Source organism: Pteropus vampyrus, unplaced genomic scaffold, assembly GCF_000151845.1.
Source record: "Pteropus vampyrus isolate Shadow unplaced genomic scaffold, Pvam_2.0 Scaffold199, whole genome shotgun sequence".
NCBI classification, from domain to species: Eukaryota; Metazoa; Chordata; class Mammalia; order Chiroptera; family Pteropodidae; genus Pteropus; species Pteropus vampyrus.
This window is the reverse complement of record NW_011888980.1, coordinates 2,656,534-2,672,066: the sequence shown is the minus strand read 5'-3', so window position 1 is coordinate 2,672,066 and position 15,533 is coordinate 2,656,534. Positions and strand designations below refer to the sequence as shown.

Here is a 15,533-nt window from a genome sequence, read left to right as displayed (position 1 = left end):
ATTCTTATTAGAGTTTTTTCATTTTTTTGACCCTCTGAAATTATTTTAAAAGTAGAAGATATTATAATTAGTAGATATAATTTTTTAAAAATCATTTAGCAGAGCTGTTACCAAGTAATTGATGTTCATACTTTTTTTCTAAGATATTTCTTTCATTTTTACCAACATTTACTGGAATCCTTGAAAATTTTTAGAAGATATGCCGGGTAGGAGACTTGCTGCTCACCCATTGCTGCTGCCCGCGTGGAAGGTTAGGTGGCCATGTTTGTTCCATTTTGATGCCCCACAGCCAGCCCATTGGATGAGGGAGGAAACCTGGCACAGAGGGCGTGCACTCATTGGCTGGAGCATCAACCAGTCAGTCACATGAGATAATTTGAACCAGATCTCAGACTTTGATCATTTGGTGATAGATATTTTAATGAGACTTCAGCTGATTCTTGGGCATTGAATCGTCATTCTCATTTCCTTTCTTTTCTGCCTCCTTGTCTGTTGCAGAATTAGGTATGTTTATGACGGTTTGACCGCATAAGTACAATTATGTAAGTTCGTGTGTATTTGTACAACTTGGTGGAAGCCCTCGTATAGTCATCTCCTGAGTTGTATATTAGAAGGGATGTTCAGCTTTGTTTTGAAACAAATGATTGTGCATGTCAGCCTTAAGTAACTTTCAAAAAAGTTGTCTGTCTTAAGTATCAAAATATTGTAGGCATTTTTGAAAATACAAAAAAAAAATCATACTTTTATCTCTCAGAGATTAACATCCCTGAGAACTACTCACCTTCTTTTAAAAAATAGATTACATCTAAACTTTTATAAATTTTTATATTCAAGCTTTTATAAATATAGGTATGCCGTGAAAATTGTAGAACGTAAAGGAGGTTCTTTAAATGATTAACATATGTGAACACATATAGTTTTGACACATCATTAAAAAAGACCCAGAAACTCTTGCCTTATTATGCATTGTTGTTTTAGGGGTGTTGAGGCAGTCAGAAGTAGAAAGTCAGGGGTATAATTCGAGACAGAATTGTTTTATAAATGTTTGTTTCTAAATAGATTTCATAGGTCCATTTACAGGTTCTGGGTGGACATGAATTTTTTTGGTACAACCTGTGATACCTTTTACTGTAGTCAGCATGGTCACTTCCTCTGCATTAGTTAGAAGTGGGTCACTCAGGCAGGCCAGCCCAAATGGAAGCGGGGGAAGGGATTAGACTCTGTCTTTGGGAACAGCGTCAAAGAACTTGAGGTCACATTTTAAACCACATTTGCATGGGTATAAATAATCTTCACACAACCACCAGTGAAATGCTATTTTAAGATGTACAAGTGTGTATGTTTGAAACAGGTTTTTAAGGGGCCTAAGTAGAAACAGACTCTCAGGTTTTAGTTTTTGGCAAAAGCTAATAGAGGGTCACTTGTAAAGGTCTGCATTATCTATCTCCTAAGGATGGCATAGAGTGGTTTAATTCATTCTTTTATTTTGTTGTCAGAAGGCTGATCGGTATTTTGGAGTCTGAAGACTTACCAAGATCTTGGGTACTCTCCTGGCTGGTGGCTGCTCCATACCCACGCAGTGGCCCTAAAGGCATGAGAGGGACAGATTACCTGATATCTGAAGTCCCTGAATTACTTAGTAGCACTTCATCCAGGGAATGTCCAGCTTCCTGCTCTTTTGTTCATTTTTACTTGCCCCAAGTTAGAATCAGAAATGGCTTCATTGTTCATATTTGTGTTGGTGACATTCTTGCTGGGCTGGTTTCTTGCAATCATTTATCTGATGTTGACCTTTACGCTTCATTTATTGTTAAAATACATAAATTAATAGTGCAATAGTATAAAGAAAATTGAGTAAGATTTTATTTGTAATGGAAATACAGTTCCTGTGTCATTCCAGAAGGGAAGCTACCGGTCTAAAAAAAATTGTTGACTGGAAGAATGGAAGAGGGGATGTTGGTGACTTGTTAATTGTTTTGTGTCAGAAGGAGAAAAGCTCATGGAGCGAGGCAGCTGGGAAGGTGGAGGCGGGACAGGCCGGCCACTCACCTTGCCTTACCTGCACCTTTGTCACTCACCTTTGTGACTTGTGCTTGCATTGAGGTGGCTTCAGTCAGCTTCCAGGTTTCTCCTCTCTCGCATAGTCACTTGGGGAACGAGGAAGCTCTGTCAAGCATTGAGATGAGTGGCATGAAAACACCATGCTTTAGAGGGGTTTCCTGTTGTAAATGACCCATTAGTGGAGTTTCTGTGGTTGTTGGGTGGTGAAAGCCAGAAGAGCTGAGATGGTTTATGTCATTGGTTCTTGTGCAGTTTGGGGCCTGGGATTGGGGCTGCTCTCCTCAGCACTGGTTTCTGTGAGTAACTTCCTCTGTAAGATTCTGTCTCTTGTAAAAGAAATGACTGATGTTAAGAGGTCTAGTCATTTGTCTTACTTTAGAGTTTTCAAAACTCTAATCCTGTTCACATAAGAATACATTTAATTTCTCGAAGTGCCTGACTGGGACATAGGTGATGTTACCTCCGAGATGGAGGTAAAGATTATACTTTGAGAGGTCACTTCTTGGCTCCTGGGACTTGCAGAGTGGGCCGGCAGGGGGCTGGGTCCAGACTGTTGGCTCTTTCCCTCTGGCGTCATCATATAGAAATCTCATGTGGCACAAGACACAGTTCTGAGTGTTCCATTTTCTTCTCTCTGGGCCAGCTTTTTTTGTGTACCTTTCTTCTGGAGGGGTCGTTTTCTTGGGGGGCCAGAGTGAACTTGTGCAGATAAATGTAGTTTCTTTTATTTTTATCACTTTTTATCCCTGTGATTGATTGAAGAATAAAGGGTTTCAGAATAGGTTTTCAGTTTTTATGATTAATTTTTCGTGTTCAGTTCTGTCTGTTCAGTATTTTACCAGGCACCAGGCTTGTGCCTAGCTGCGGACCAGGCTGTGTCTGATGTCCATGCATTTCCTGTCGAGTGCTGGAAAAAGACAAGTAAATGAATCTGTCGTGGTCAATTGTAGTCAGAACTCATTCTGGCTGTTTTAAACAGAAAGGATTTGGCACGAGGAGGTAGGCGCTGATAAGAGGTAGGAGGGCCTGGAAGAGCAGTCTCTAGGATGGCTCACCATGTCAGGAGTGGCTCCAGAGCCCCACCCAGAGACTGGACCAGGAGGCTGCCCCTGCAGCTTAGCTCAGAGGCAGGGCATCCTACTCCGTATCCATTCTGCACCTCCACGCCTAATCCTGTTCAGCATTCCAGTCTCAAGTGAATGCATCTGATTGGATCTAAATGTCACTTGGAATGAGCCTGGAAAATTGAACTTTTAACTTTCAAGCTTTTTCAGAAGGCACACTAGAAGATTGGAGGTGTTGATCTGCGTCCCCCACCGAGTGGGTAAGGTAAGGGTGTCGAAGTGCTGCGTGAGTCACAGGAGAGCAGTCTTCAGGTATCTCACCTGGAAGTGCCAGGTGAATGTGCCCCTCCCAAGGTGTCAGGAGGTGGGAATAGCACCTGGTGGCTGGGTGTGAGTGGTGTTGGGAATATAAGGAGTACAGAGGAATGTCGAGACCCTGAAGCCACTTAAAGTATTTGGAGTTGAGTTCATGACAGGGGAACCATCAAAGGGTTCCAGGTCATCAGATCAGTTCGGTGTTTAAAAGGCAGGCCCTGGCCCCTGGGGGTATGCTTGGGGTGGGGAGCAGGGCAGAGGAAGCAAACTACTCAGGCAGCTCTTTAAATATTTGAAGCAAAAATCATTTGCTGAATTGAGATAAGCGTAGAAGGGATTCTGTGAAGTTAGCAGGTTTGGGAGACAACCAGTGGAAAGAATTGACAGGCCTGGGCGACAGGTATGACGTGGAGAGGTGAAGGAGCTGTGTGCATAGAGGCAGAAAGTGAAAGCAGGGGAAATAAATTCATCGAAACCTGTTTTCCACATGGAGGGCATTACCTTGCAGCGAGAATTGCCCGTGATGACGGCAGTTGAGCAGACCTGGCTGTTTTCTGAGCACTGCTCTCTTGTTCTGTGGGGGCAAAAACAAACCCCGCAGAGCTATTCAGTCTTGGACTTGGCCTCTTCCTTACCAGAAAGAGCTTTTTCATGTTTCTTTGCTATATAGAAGGTGTAATGGACTCCTAGGGTGTGCTCCGGTGGTGGCTTTGCCTTGTTCTCTCACTCAGAATTCCCTGCCCCTCTGTTCACCTCTATACTTAACCCAGCACCGCAGGACAGGCGTTTGATGTGAAATACATAGAGGAAATTAGACCTCACCATCTTTTTATTTTCTCTTTCACCCTGACAGATGGGGGCGGGTCTATGATTATTCCTGTTGAGCAATGCGTGGGATCTGTGGCCCAGTAACCCCTACACTTAGTTCAGTTTTCATTTCCTCTTTAATCCCGAGGTGTCTGTGTACACGTGTTTGCAGGAAGTCAGGATTTGACCTTGCCACAGGTGAGGCAGAGGCATTGTTAGGATTTCTATTTGGAAAAAAACTAAAGCCACAGAAGGTGCTCAGCCAGGGCTTCCCCTGCCGTTGACAGTGGGGCTTGGGACAGCTCCCCCTGCCCTCGGGCGTGGTGGGCTTGGAACAGTGGAATCTCTTGTTCTCAGTACCTGTCCCAAAGTGTCATGGTGGCATTTCCTGGCTGGTTAAAAAACAGCCAGGGAATGTTCTCATTGCTGGTGCCGTCTGTGTAGCCATGAGTGTTTTTCTTCCTCTGAGAACAGGGATGAAGATTTTCAAGTGCTTTTCAAGCACCTGCCCCGCAGTCAAGCCCTTGTGTGCTGTGCTTGTCTAGCTTGGCACTGCTTCCCAGCTATTATCTTTCCCAGCCCTGCTCACGGGAAACCGGCTCCCTCCTGCCGTGCTTGCTTCCTGGGGGTTTAGGATTGCAGGAATTTTGAAGGATTAAAGAGATGTGTGTGGTCATCAAGACCAGTGGTTTTCAACCTGATGGAGAGCCTGGGGCCAAGCGGCTGAGCTAGAACCTGGACCTCCCCCTGGCTCTGCTGTCAGTTCTTTTATATATACAGCTATTGACTAAACCTCCAGCTTCCTCACCAGGGCCATTTGGAAATGTGGGGGTGGGGCTATTTTTTTTTTTAGTCTTGGTGGCATACATTTCATGGACAAAGATGCTCCTGACATTCAGAGGAGAGGAGGAGAGCAGGGTTGTAAATATGCTGCCATGTGGGGCCAGTACGGAAAAGAAAGAATTGTTCCACCTGAACTGTCCATTGTGTGTCTCTTTTAAAACACTGCAGGCCAACCCTTTTGGTTCCGGTTGGAAAAACTGAGGCCAGAAGTTAAGTGATGTGTCCAAAGTGAAGGAGCAAATTAGTAGCAGACTGCAAAGCGGTATCCACAGTGTCTTCCATCTTTTCATTTTCTTTAAGAAAATCCACCCCCAGTCTTCTCTCTTGCTCTCTTTCTCTCTACTCATTTCTCTTTTTCTTGCTCCTCCTCTTTAGCTAAAGAGCTTCAAAAGACCTCTGTCATCGCGGATACATTGTGGATCAGCCGTATATGCTGTGATAAGAAAACTGCTTAATGTTAGCAGTGAGATTACAAGTAAGAATAACACGCTAGAGAGATCTGTGCCTCTGAAAGGTCTTGAACCTACCCAAGATTTCCTTCAGAAAACAAGTTTATCTCAACATTTTCTAACTGACCTTTCTTTCCCACTAAAACCAGCCTTGAAGTTAAGATTAAAAAGAGAATTCATCCTTAGCTTTGCTTTTCAGTTTAAATTAGTAGCAACGTGACAGGATTAGATATGTATGCCTGTGTATGTAAACTAATTTGTGGAAATTTTTAAACGTGAAAAAGTAGAATGATCTAATGGACTCGTGTGTGTCCAATGTCAGGCTTCAGTGATTATAACTCATACTTTTTCAATCATAAATATTTCAGTATATATCTCTAAAAGGGGGGATCTTTCTCGAAACCACAATGCCATTATCATACCCCAAACTCCAGCAAATCCTTAATATCAGATATCTCTTTGTTCACATTTCCATGTCTGTTTTTAATCACAAAAGTGACTTACATCAGCCATAGGGTTTTGTGAACTGGACTAGCTGCCCACCACTTTGTTTGGTGGTTTCTCTGAGAACATATGTTCATTGAGCCAGGATTTGGCCCACAGGGGTTGCGGATATGAAGTGTTTGGGTGGCATTGTCTGTTTTGTTGTTGATGTGAATGGGTGCCAGTGTGAGTGTGTAATCTTAGTGAGATGCTATAAATAAATAATTGGCACTTCACTGGGACTCTCTGGGACTCTGTCTGCCCTCTTTTCTTATTCCTCAGGGACTGTGCTGTCTTTGCCGGCAAATGGCAATGGAGCACCGAAAATATCCCCATAGAGATGTGCTGTAAGTGTAAAATATGCTAGATTTGAAAGGCTTAGTCTGAATAAAAAAGTAAAATATCTCATTAATTCAGTTTATGTTGATTACATCTTAAAATGATAATTTGGATATATTAAATAAAATATTAGTATTTTATTTCACCTGTGTTTTTTTTTTTTTCACATAATGTAAAGTTCACCATTTTAACCATTTTAAAGTGTATCATTCAGTGGTTTTTGGTATAGTCATGATGTTGTGCAACTATCACCACTAACTCCAGAACATTTTCATCACCCCCAAAATCAAATGTGTACCCATTAAGCACTCACTCCCATTTTCCCTACCCTCCAGCCCCTGGCAGCCGCTCACTTACTTTGTCTCCATAGATTTGCCTATGCTGGACATATCATATCAACATAATCATACATTTTGGGGGCTTTTGTAACTTGCTGCTTTAATTAGTACAGTGTTTTCAAGGTTCATCCATGTTGCGGCACGTATCAGCGCTTATTTTTATGGCCGAATAATATTCTGTTGTATGGATATACCACTTTCTGTTTATCCACTCATCACTTGATGGACATTTGAGTTGTTTCCACTTTTTGGCTGTTATGAATATTCTTCTGTGAACATTTGTGGACAAGTTTTTATGTGGATCTATGTTTTCAGTTTTCTTGGGTACATACTTGGGAGTGGAATTACTGGGTTATATAATCTCTGTTTAACTTCTTGAGGAACCGCCAAACTGTTTTCCATAGCAGCTGCATCAGTTTACGTTCTCATTAGCTGTGTATGACGGATCCATTTTCTCTATATCCTTGTCATTCCCACCCTCCGCTTCTTTTTTTTTTTTTACTTGTAGTCATCCTGGAGTGTGCGAAGTGGTATCTTCTCATTTTGATTGGATTTCTCTAATGACTAATGATATTGAGCGTCTTTCCTGTGTACTTATTGGCCATTGCTTTGGACAAATATCTGCTCAAATCCGTTGCCCAACTTGTGTCTTTTTACTTTATTTAATATCACTGGTAGAGAATTTAAAATTTCTATATGTGACTAACATAGGACATCCATATTTCCGTTGGATGGCACTGCTCTGCGAGATTTTAAGATTGGTGAGGGATAAAATGACAACACTAATGAATATTTCATATTGTTCTTCCCATTCTTAATGTCATGCCCAGGTCACTAAGATTAAGTTTCTCATTTTAAGGTTTGTTTCCCTGCAGAACTAACGGCAGTGACATTCCAAAGACATTACCTAGGCACCTGAGTGCTGGTGGGTTGACAGGGGTTAGAGGGTTTGAGGGTTCTCTTTAGTAAGGCTTGATTTAAGGTGGACCCTCACCTTCAAAGCAGGTGGATTGTTTCAATGAGCCAAACAAATATAGCAGTAGAAGTCACCTTCTCTTTTTAATAATGTGATCCGTATCACACTTCCGGTGAGCTTTTCAAAAGATAGTGCATGTAAAATTTAGTCATTTACATCTTGTTGAGCTTTCAGAATGTGCTGATTTTTTCGTAGATTTACTGCTTTGGAAATTTACTGTGAAATGTTGGGCTTATTTTTCTAGGAATCTAAAGCAGAAATAGTCTGGTCAAATGTACTTGTTTCCCAGAATGGAATGGTTACAATGAATTTGTACGTGGGGGATTATAATCCTGAGATTTTCCGAGTTTAGTTTCCAGTTACATTCCAGTGGAACTTACTGTGCCTCCTTGTCTGCTGCTGAGCGTTCCCTGAGGACACGGTCCACACTCACAGGAAGTGCACCTCTCCACAAAGTCACTGCACCAACATGTGAAACACCCGGGTTGTTTAGAGTAGAATATATAATTCATTTAAAAATAATTTTGCTTAATACAGGTCTTTTTTTCTTTTTATCGAACCCTTAAAAAAGCTAAAAACATTTTCATAATTTTCTTGAAAGTGATTCAACAAGATTTTCAGTAAATATAAAACTGTATATAAAAGCTTGATGGCATTTTATGATCTTTTTTCCATTTAAGTGGAGACTGTTTTTTTCCATGCATAAGTAAGTAGGCGGAGGAAGATAACTAAAACAAATTCTTTTTGGAAGAATAAACTCATGTGGTAGACAGAAATATCTTCAGATATTTCAGATTGCAGCAATTTCTAAACCTTCCTGAATCCCCAGATAGTTGCAAACTCCAATATGGATGTTTTAGGGGTGGGGCTATGAGGAGGGACAAGTCATATTGCCCATAATTTTTATATTGCCATAATTTAGAAATGATTTACCTAGGAGATAACAGCTTTTGAGATATAATCAGTGTATAATCATTTAAGTGTTCTTTTTCTGTTTTGTTTCAGCTTTGATGTTCAGAGAGGAGGTTTTGATGCATAGGTGAGGTAGAAGTTAAGTGTACAGTTCAGTAGTGTTAAATATATTCAACAGATCTCGAACTTTTTCATCTTGCAACACCGAGACGCTATGCCCATTCAATCCTAATTTCCCTGCCACTTCCCCCAGCTGTTGGCAACCACCTTTCTGCTTTCTGTTTCTATGATTTTGACTGCTTTAGATACTTCATATGAGTGGAATCACAGTAATTTTTTTTTTTTTTTGCGACTGGCTTGTTTTGCTTAGTATTATGGCCTCAAGCTTCATCCATGTTGTAGCACGTGACACTCCTTTTTAAAGGCTGCATAATATTCCACCATATGTATATGCCACCATATGTATATACCATTTTCTTTATCTGTTGAGAGACCCTGGGTTGTTTCCAGTTCTTGGCTCTTGTGAATAGTACTGCTGCGAATGTGGGGGTGCAGATATCTCTTCAAGATCTTGCTTTGAGTTCTTTTGGATCTGTACCCATAAGTGGGGATGCTGGATCATATGACCAACGAGAGTGGCAGGATCTGCAAGCTGTGTGAATCTGATTCCTCGCTATGCTAATCATCCTGTCATTTCAGGTTCTCTTCTCTCTGCTGCCTGCGTAGGATATCTATAAGTACCGCTCTTGACGTCTCTCCCTGAGAGGTTGATCATGTGAGATATTATCACTGTGACTTCTTTTCCATTGTACTAGGAAATGTTCCTGTGCTCAGATCTTCCCAAAAAAATACCAGATTAGCTTGGCCAGATTTCATTTCTAGGAGCACATTGCTGTATTCATAATCACCTTACTCCAGAAAACTCTGTCTAGGCCAAAGAAAGAGTGAGGGCTACACGGAGAGGGTCCAAGAGGAAACCAGAGGCACAGAACGGTGAGGTGGTATGGTTGTCATTGACACCATTAACCAGGAATGCAGCAAAAATGTGTCTTCAGATTACGGGCAGCATTTTACAGACTTTGTTGATTATGACACAGTGCCCAGCTCTGTGTGTGTTCACAAAACAACACCAATATCATGTGCTCTGATATTTAATATTCTAGTTCCCTTTTTTCTCAGATTTTTGGGTTTTTTTTAGCACTAGGCACAGTCCACTAGATTGATGTCTTACTCGGGGTTTAGATTCAGTTAGGCAAGTGGTGGTGAAGAGCTCAGTTTCTGGAGCCAGCTTGCTGGGTCTAGGGGTTTGCTTTGCCTGTTTGCTGTTGAAAAAGCCATGTGACATTGATCTTCCTAAGCAGTCTGGGCTTCAGTTTCCTGGCCCCTAAGATGGATGATATTTCTCCTACCTCATCCAACTCGTATGAAGAGCAAAGGAGTGGATAGGTGTGGAATGCTCAGCAGAGCACTTGGCATACTGGTTATTCAGTGCATATTGGCCGCTAGTTACACTAAACTCCACATAATCTCTTTTTACTTTTTTTTTCATTGTCCTGAGTCTTGTGTCACCTCTTCTCTCTTCTGTCGTTGGCATTCCTAACTTCGTGTAACTAACTGGCTGTCAGCTCTTCATGTCAGATCTGGTAACAGAAGCCAGAGGCCAGAGGTTAAAATGAATCAGGAGGCTGTGCTGCTGGAGTGGTCATCAGGTCCCCCTCTCTTCATTCTGTTAGCCAGCCTGGAATCCAAAGGGTGACTTCTGATTGAGGATGTGACTGTACCTGGGCTCCCTCACAGAGAAGCTGAAGTTGCTGATTCAGCCAGGCAGGGCTGGGGCTGTTCATGGAGGAGGATTGTGTCCTGGAGATGAAATAGAGCCAGGACCCGGGTACCCCTTCCTTGGGTTATAGACTACTGTTTGGAAAGCAGATCTTTCAACATGCATGTTATTTTTCAGACTGGACGTTTGATTGTCCAGCCAGAGAGCTGCTGCCCGTCTGGGGCCCTCCCTCCTGACAGCTGCTCTGGGTCGGGGAGGTGCTGCTCCCTTCTTTTTTTTCCCCCACATGTCAGTCTTATCACTGCACTCTTGAGTTGTTAGGTTGCCTAGGGTTTCATTCTGTGTTTATCTTCCTTGCAGGCAGTTTTAGTGAATAATATCACTTCAAGCGAGAGGCTTATCAGAACGCTGCAAGGTGAGTTCCATTCCCCTCCTTTACACCTGACATTGGACCTTGTGGGAAAAACCCACCTTTTCTCTTGGCCTTCTCTAAGGTCTCTAATTTTAATCTAATGATGGATAGGATTACAGTGATCGAGTAATCTTTATTCTTTTTGCTTGACTATAATTCCTTAAAGAGCTTTTCCTTCAAATATGTTACTGAATACATTTCAAGCTTCTGTACAGAATTCAGACTCATTTTTTGGTACATTAAGAAATACATGTATACACACATATATATGATATGCATGTGATCTGTTATATATATATGTGGTATATGTGTGTGTGTGTTAATTGGGTCACTCATCACCCTGAATTCAGATATTCTTTATAAAACATAAAAATTATCCAACCCAACTTAATTCCATTTCTTTGCTACTCTTCGTCAGTTTGGCGTCAGGGTTGGGTTTTTATGGGGGGCCCTTCTGAAGCAGCAGTGGAGGCACTAACAGGGTGAGCCCCTCTGTGCGGTCTGCTCCCCCTTCTGCTATGACTGGAGGGGTCAGCAGGGTTCATTGCGGCCATGCTGGTGATTGTGTGATTTCCTGTCTTCCTCTCGATTTAGACCAGTTCCAGACCTTGCAGAAGAATTACGGCAAGCTGTATCAGGATGTTCTCCAGTTTCAAAAGAACCAGACTAACCTGGAGAGGAAGTTCTCCTATGACCTGTAAGTGTGTCTCAGCATCACGTGCACACACTCAGGGGCTGACAAGTTTTAGGCTGAAGGCAGTGGACAGCGTCCAGCATAATCACTTGCCCTCCTGTGATGGAGCATACAGGGCTCTGTGGGAGGACTCCAGCTCCTTTTTAAGCAGTCAGGTCCTTCTGAAAAAATGCATTTTATTTTTTAAGTGTTAGCAGTGCTTCAGAAAGCCATAGAAAAGTGTTAGCCAGTGGACTCATAAAACAAGATAAGAGAGCAGGGCAGTTCTCCTTAGCAGGAAATGACTTATTCAACATACTTTAAAACTTAATCTGATTTAAAACTTGATATGGCACGGGTTTACTGGTAAGTCAGTAAACCTAAAGCCTTTGATAATGTGTTCTAAAAGTACTCAGATGTGACCTAAATCCAACTCAGAGACTAAGAGGCGATTTGGCATAATATCAGTATGATTTTATTGCTTTTGTTTTCTTCACTTTTAAGTGTCTTTCCAAAGTTCTGCAGTAAGAATGGAGTACTTTTATTTTTCCGGCTTTACTGAGGTATGATGGACAAATAATTATAGTGTATATTTAAGTTGTAAAATGTTATGTTTTGCTGTACCTATACATTGTGAAATACTGCCCTCAGTTAACCATCGAGCTAATTAACCATCTGTAATATCACATGTTTACCTTTTATTATTTGTATGGTTGAGAACACTTTTCTCTCATAGTAAATTCCAAGTGTATAGTACATTATTATTAACTATAGTTACCATGCTGTACATTAGATCTCCAGCTTATAATTACGACATTCTGTTTTAAGCTGATAACAACTTCACTTTAGTTGCATAAGAAAACTACACTTTTACTTCTTGGAATACTTTTTTGATCAAAACAAACTTTTAGAAAGTTAGCTAAACCCATTAGTAAGATAGTAAAAACTAATTTAGAGGGTAGAGAATGGTCTAGTCTGTGTATTTCCCTTCAAGCACAAGAAGTTTGGGATTCAGAGACATCCAGCCACCCATGGCCCCAGACCTCTTTTCAATTTTACTCCTCTCTAATCTGTACCTAGGTTCAAACAAATTTTTTTACATAATAAATCATTTTTTCACTTACTTGTACTATGTATATATAAAAATCTATATTGCTCCCAAATTTAAAAATGTAAAAATGGCTGGTTACTATTGCATACTGTGGAGGTACCATTTCCCTTTTTGTTGGATATTTAGGATACTTCTAAGTTTTGATTATTATAATTGGCCTGACATCAATGCCTGTAACTTTTAAAAATTATTATTTTGGATTATTTCCTTCTAAAAAAGACTCAATTGTAGGTTTAGTGTATCACTTGGTATAAATTGCCACATTGCCTTCTGAAAGGTTTTAGCCATCTGCGCCGTCACCAGCAATGGAGAATAAATCTCCTTACACCTGTCGCCCTCATAGGGATTCTGATGTCTTCCAAAAGATTGTCTGTTCACCGTCATGTCTTCCCAATTGCTTTAAAACCAAATAGAACTAAAAGCAGGAATCTCCAAGTACATAAATATGTAAAGGCCCTCACAGTCAATGCGAAGGAAACACAATTAGAGAATATGCATATGGAACCTTATTCAGCTAGGCCAGTGGTCTCCATGAGTGGCAGTTTTGCACCCAGGAAACCTTCAGCAATGTCTGGAGACACTTTTAGTTGTCCACAACACCTTGGAGGAAGGTGATCCTGGCGTCTCGTGGGTAGAGATGCTGGTAAGCATCCTACCGTGCATAGGGCTCCTCTCACAACAAAGTTTTATTTGACCCAAAACACCAGTAGTGCCAAGTCAAGAAACCCTGAGTTAGGCTGATAACCGACGAAAACGTTCTAACAAATATCAAGTGCTCCAATCTTTCTATTACTCATCCTTGAGAGACACCTTAGAGCATGTATTTCCCTTCCATTGATTGAAATACAATAAGCCACTAATGGCCTCCCTTGATAAATGTTAATCCAGAATATTTTAGCTGGAATTCAACCAGGGCCCAGTGACAGGGAGGGCAGCTCTGTGTTCCAGGTAGGAGCATTCAGACAGACAGTAAGCAGGATGTTCTAACTGGATTGGCTGTGTGTTTGGGATGCACTGTTTTTCTCTTAGGAGGTTGGTAGATCGAAAACTCAGGCTGACTACACCTATTTCATTAGTTGTGCCCAAAGCCCAGAACCAGATAGAAGATGTTTCCCAGGGATGATATTCATGGAATGTTGAAAGCTGGAAAGAGTTAGTTGTCCTTAACTTCTTTGGATTATAGATCCTTTTTGAGAATCTGATAAAAGGTATGAACACGTTGTTAGAAAATTTGTAAATGGATATATACACAAAGTTGTGCATCAGGTTCCCACAAATTGAATGCACCACTTTGTGTATATGCCCATGTATAAGTTTGCCTGTCCTCTGTTAAAACATTCTCTCTGGTCTAAATGTTTTATAAAAGACAGTGTTGAGAATAAAGAAGCTGATGGAAAGGCCCAGTTTCCTTATAAACAAGTTAATGTTCTTTTTCAGTGTGAGTCAGCACACATCCCCACTTCTTACTTCTGTCCATCACTAAGTGATCACCATATTTGATCCAGACACAGCCTTGCATTCTCTCCCCAAAGCACCTAGAGTCAGTGTGTGAGATGAACCGTTTGCCATCTATCTCCATGCCATGAAGAAGTAGGGCTGGTGAATGCTGTTACTAGAATGTAATTAGTAATACTCCAACATCAGAGTCCGGGATGAATACAGTCCATTCACATGCTTCCGACCATCAGTTGCACCAGTTAGAATAATCTCTTATGGCCAAGTCCTGTATGTCTCTATAATTTAGCTCCAGTTAATGCCTGAACATTTACCAAAACGTGTAAGAAAAAGCCAGCCCGAGGCCTTCAGGAAGTAACGCTGTCACGATCTGTATGGTCTGTGTCTTGGAATTTGAGCTTTTTTCTGAGGTTGTTCTCCTTTATTGCTGGAGTATGGAGAGCTGACCTTAATCTGCAAGGCTGAGATAGAAGCTCTTTGTACTTGATTTTAGCAAGGCTGAAAAACAGTATTTCCCTTTTGTAGGTTTAAAGGTCCAGGAATGGCCCTGCACCTGCTCATTTGCTAATCCTGAGCTTCTGTGATATTCATAACAATGAACTGGACATGTCTAGTTCTTTCAGTGCACAGACGTTTCTCTTTTTGTTCCCAGTGTTTAAACTTCTGGGCACTAGTCTACCACCTGTGGCTTGCATGTTCGTGAGAATTTTATTTAAGTGACTATTTCGGCAAGTCTTCTTTTCTCTTGATCTATAAGCTGTGCAAGGTCAGGAACTGCCTTTCGTTATTTCTGCACTAGCTGACACCCCTCTGTGTACGTGGTACGTTGAGACCTGGTAAGTTCCTTTGAACTGAGGGGTGTATTACAAGAGTTAGAGGTTAAGTGCACTTGCACTTGGTTCTGAAATGCGTGCAGTGCGGAAGAGGCAGCCATGTGGTATGAGAGCACTGCACAGAATCAGGAAACCACATGTCCGGCTTCTGGTTTCAGCCTTATTTCTTCCTCTCTTTCTCTGACCTTGGTTGGTGTTAGGTTACCTCTTAATGGTTAGGTATTTTGTAGACTGTCCTTCAGTTAAGATTTGATGTTTTTCTTATAGTTACACTGGAGCACCACCTTTTGGGGAGGAAGGCCACACAGAAGTAAAGTGCCATTTTCATTACTTCACATTGAGGGTACATATTGTTAGTACGATAGCACTGTTGATATTAATCTTGACCTCTTGACTGAGGCAGTGGTTGTCAGGTTTCTTCACTATCAACTTACTGTATTTTTTCTCCCTGAATATTATAATCTTTGGAAGAAGTCACTATGCATAGCCAACACTTAAAAGATTGAGGAATATGTTCCATTTTCCTAAGGGCAGAGCATCTCTATAAATTGATTTGAATTTTTCTGTACAGATTTGGCTCTTATTTGTATCAGTAGGGACTCATGGATATTTGTTTTATACTTTGATATAATTCAATACTATTTTATTTTTTTTGCTCAAATTGTTCTACCTTTGGCCACGG

General features: G+C 41.2%; 1 protein-coding gene across 1 annotated transcript in view; it reads left to right on the top strand.

The window, feature by feature from the left end:
• GOLM1 (golgi membrane protein 1) overlaps positions 1 to 15,533 on the top strand; it is a 52,432-nt gene that overhangs the window by 19,715 nt on the left and 17,184 nt on the right. Inside the window, exons 4-5 of the mRNA XM_011372070.1 lie at positions 10,728 to 10,782; positions 11,374 to 11,476. Of these exons, the coding sequence (XP_011370372.1) occupies positions 10,728 to 10,782; positions 11,374 to 11,476 (158 nt within the window). The remainder of the gene's footprint in view (positions 1 to 10,727; positions 10,783 to 11,373; positions 11,477 to 15,533) is intronic.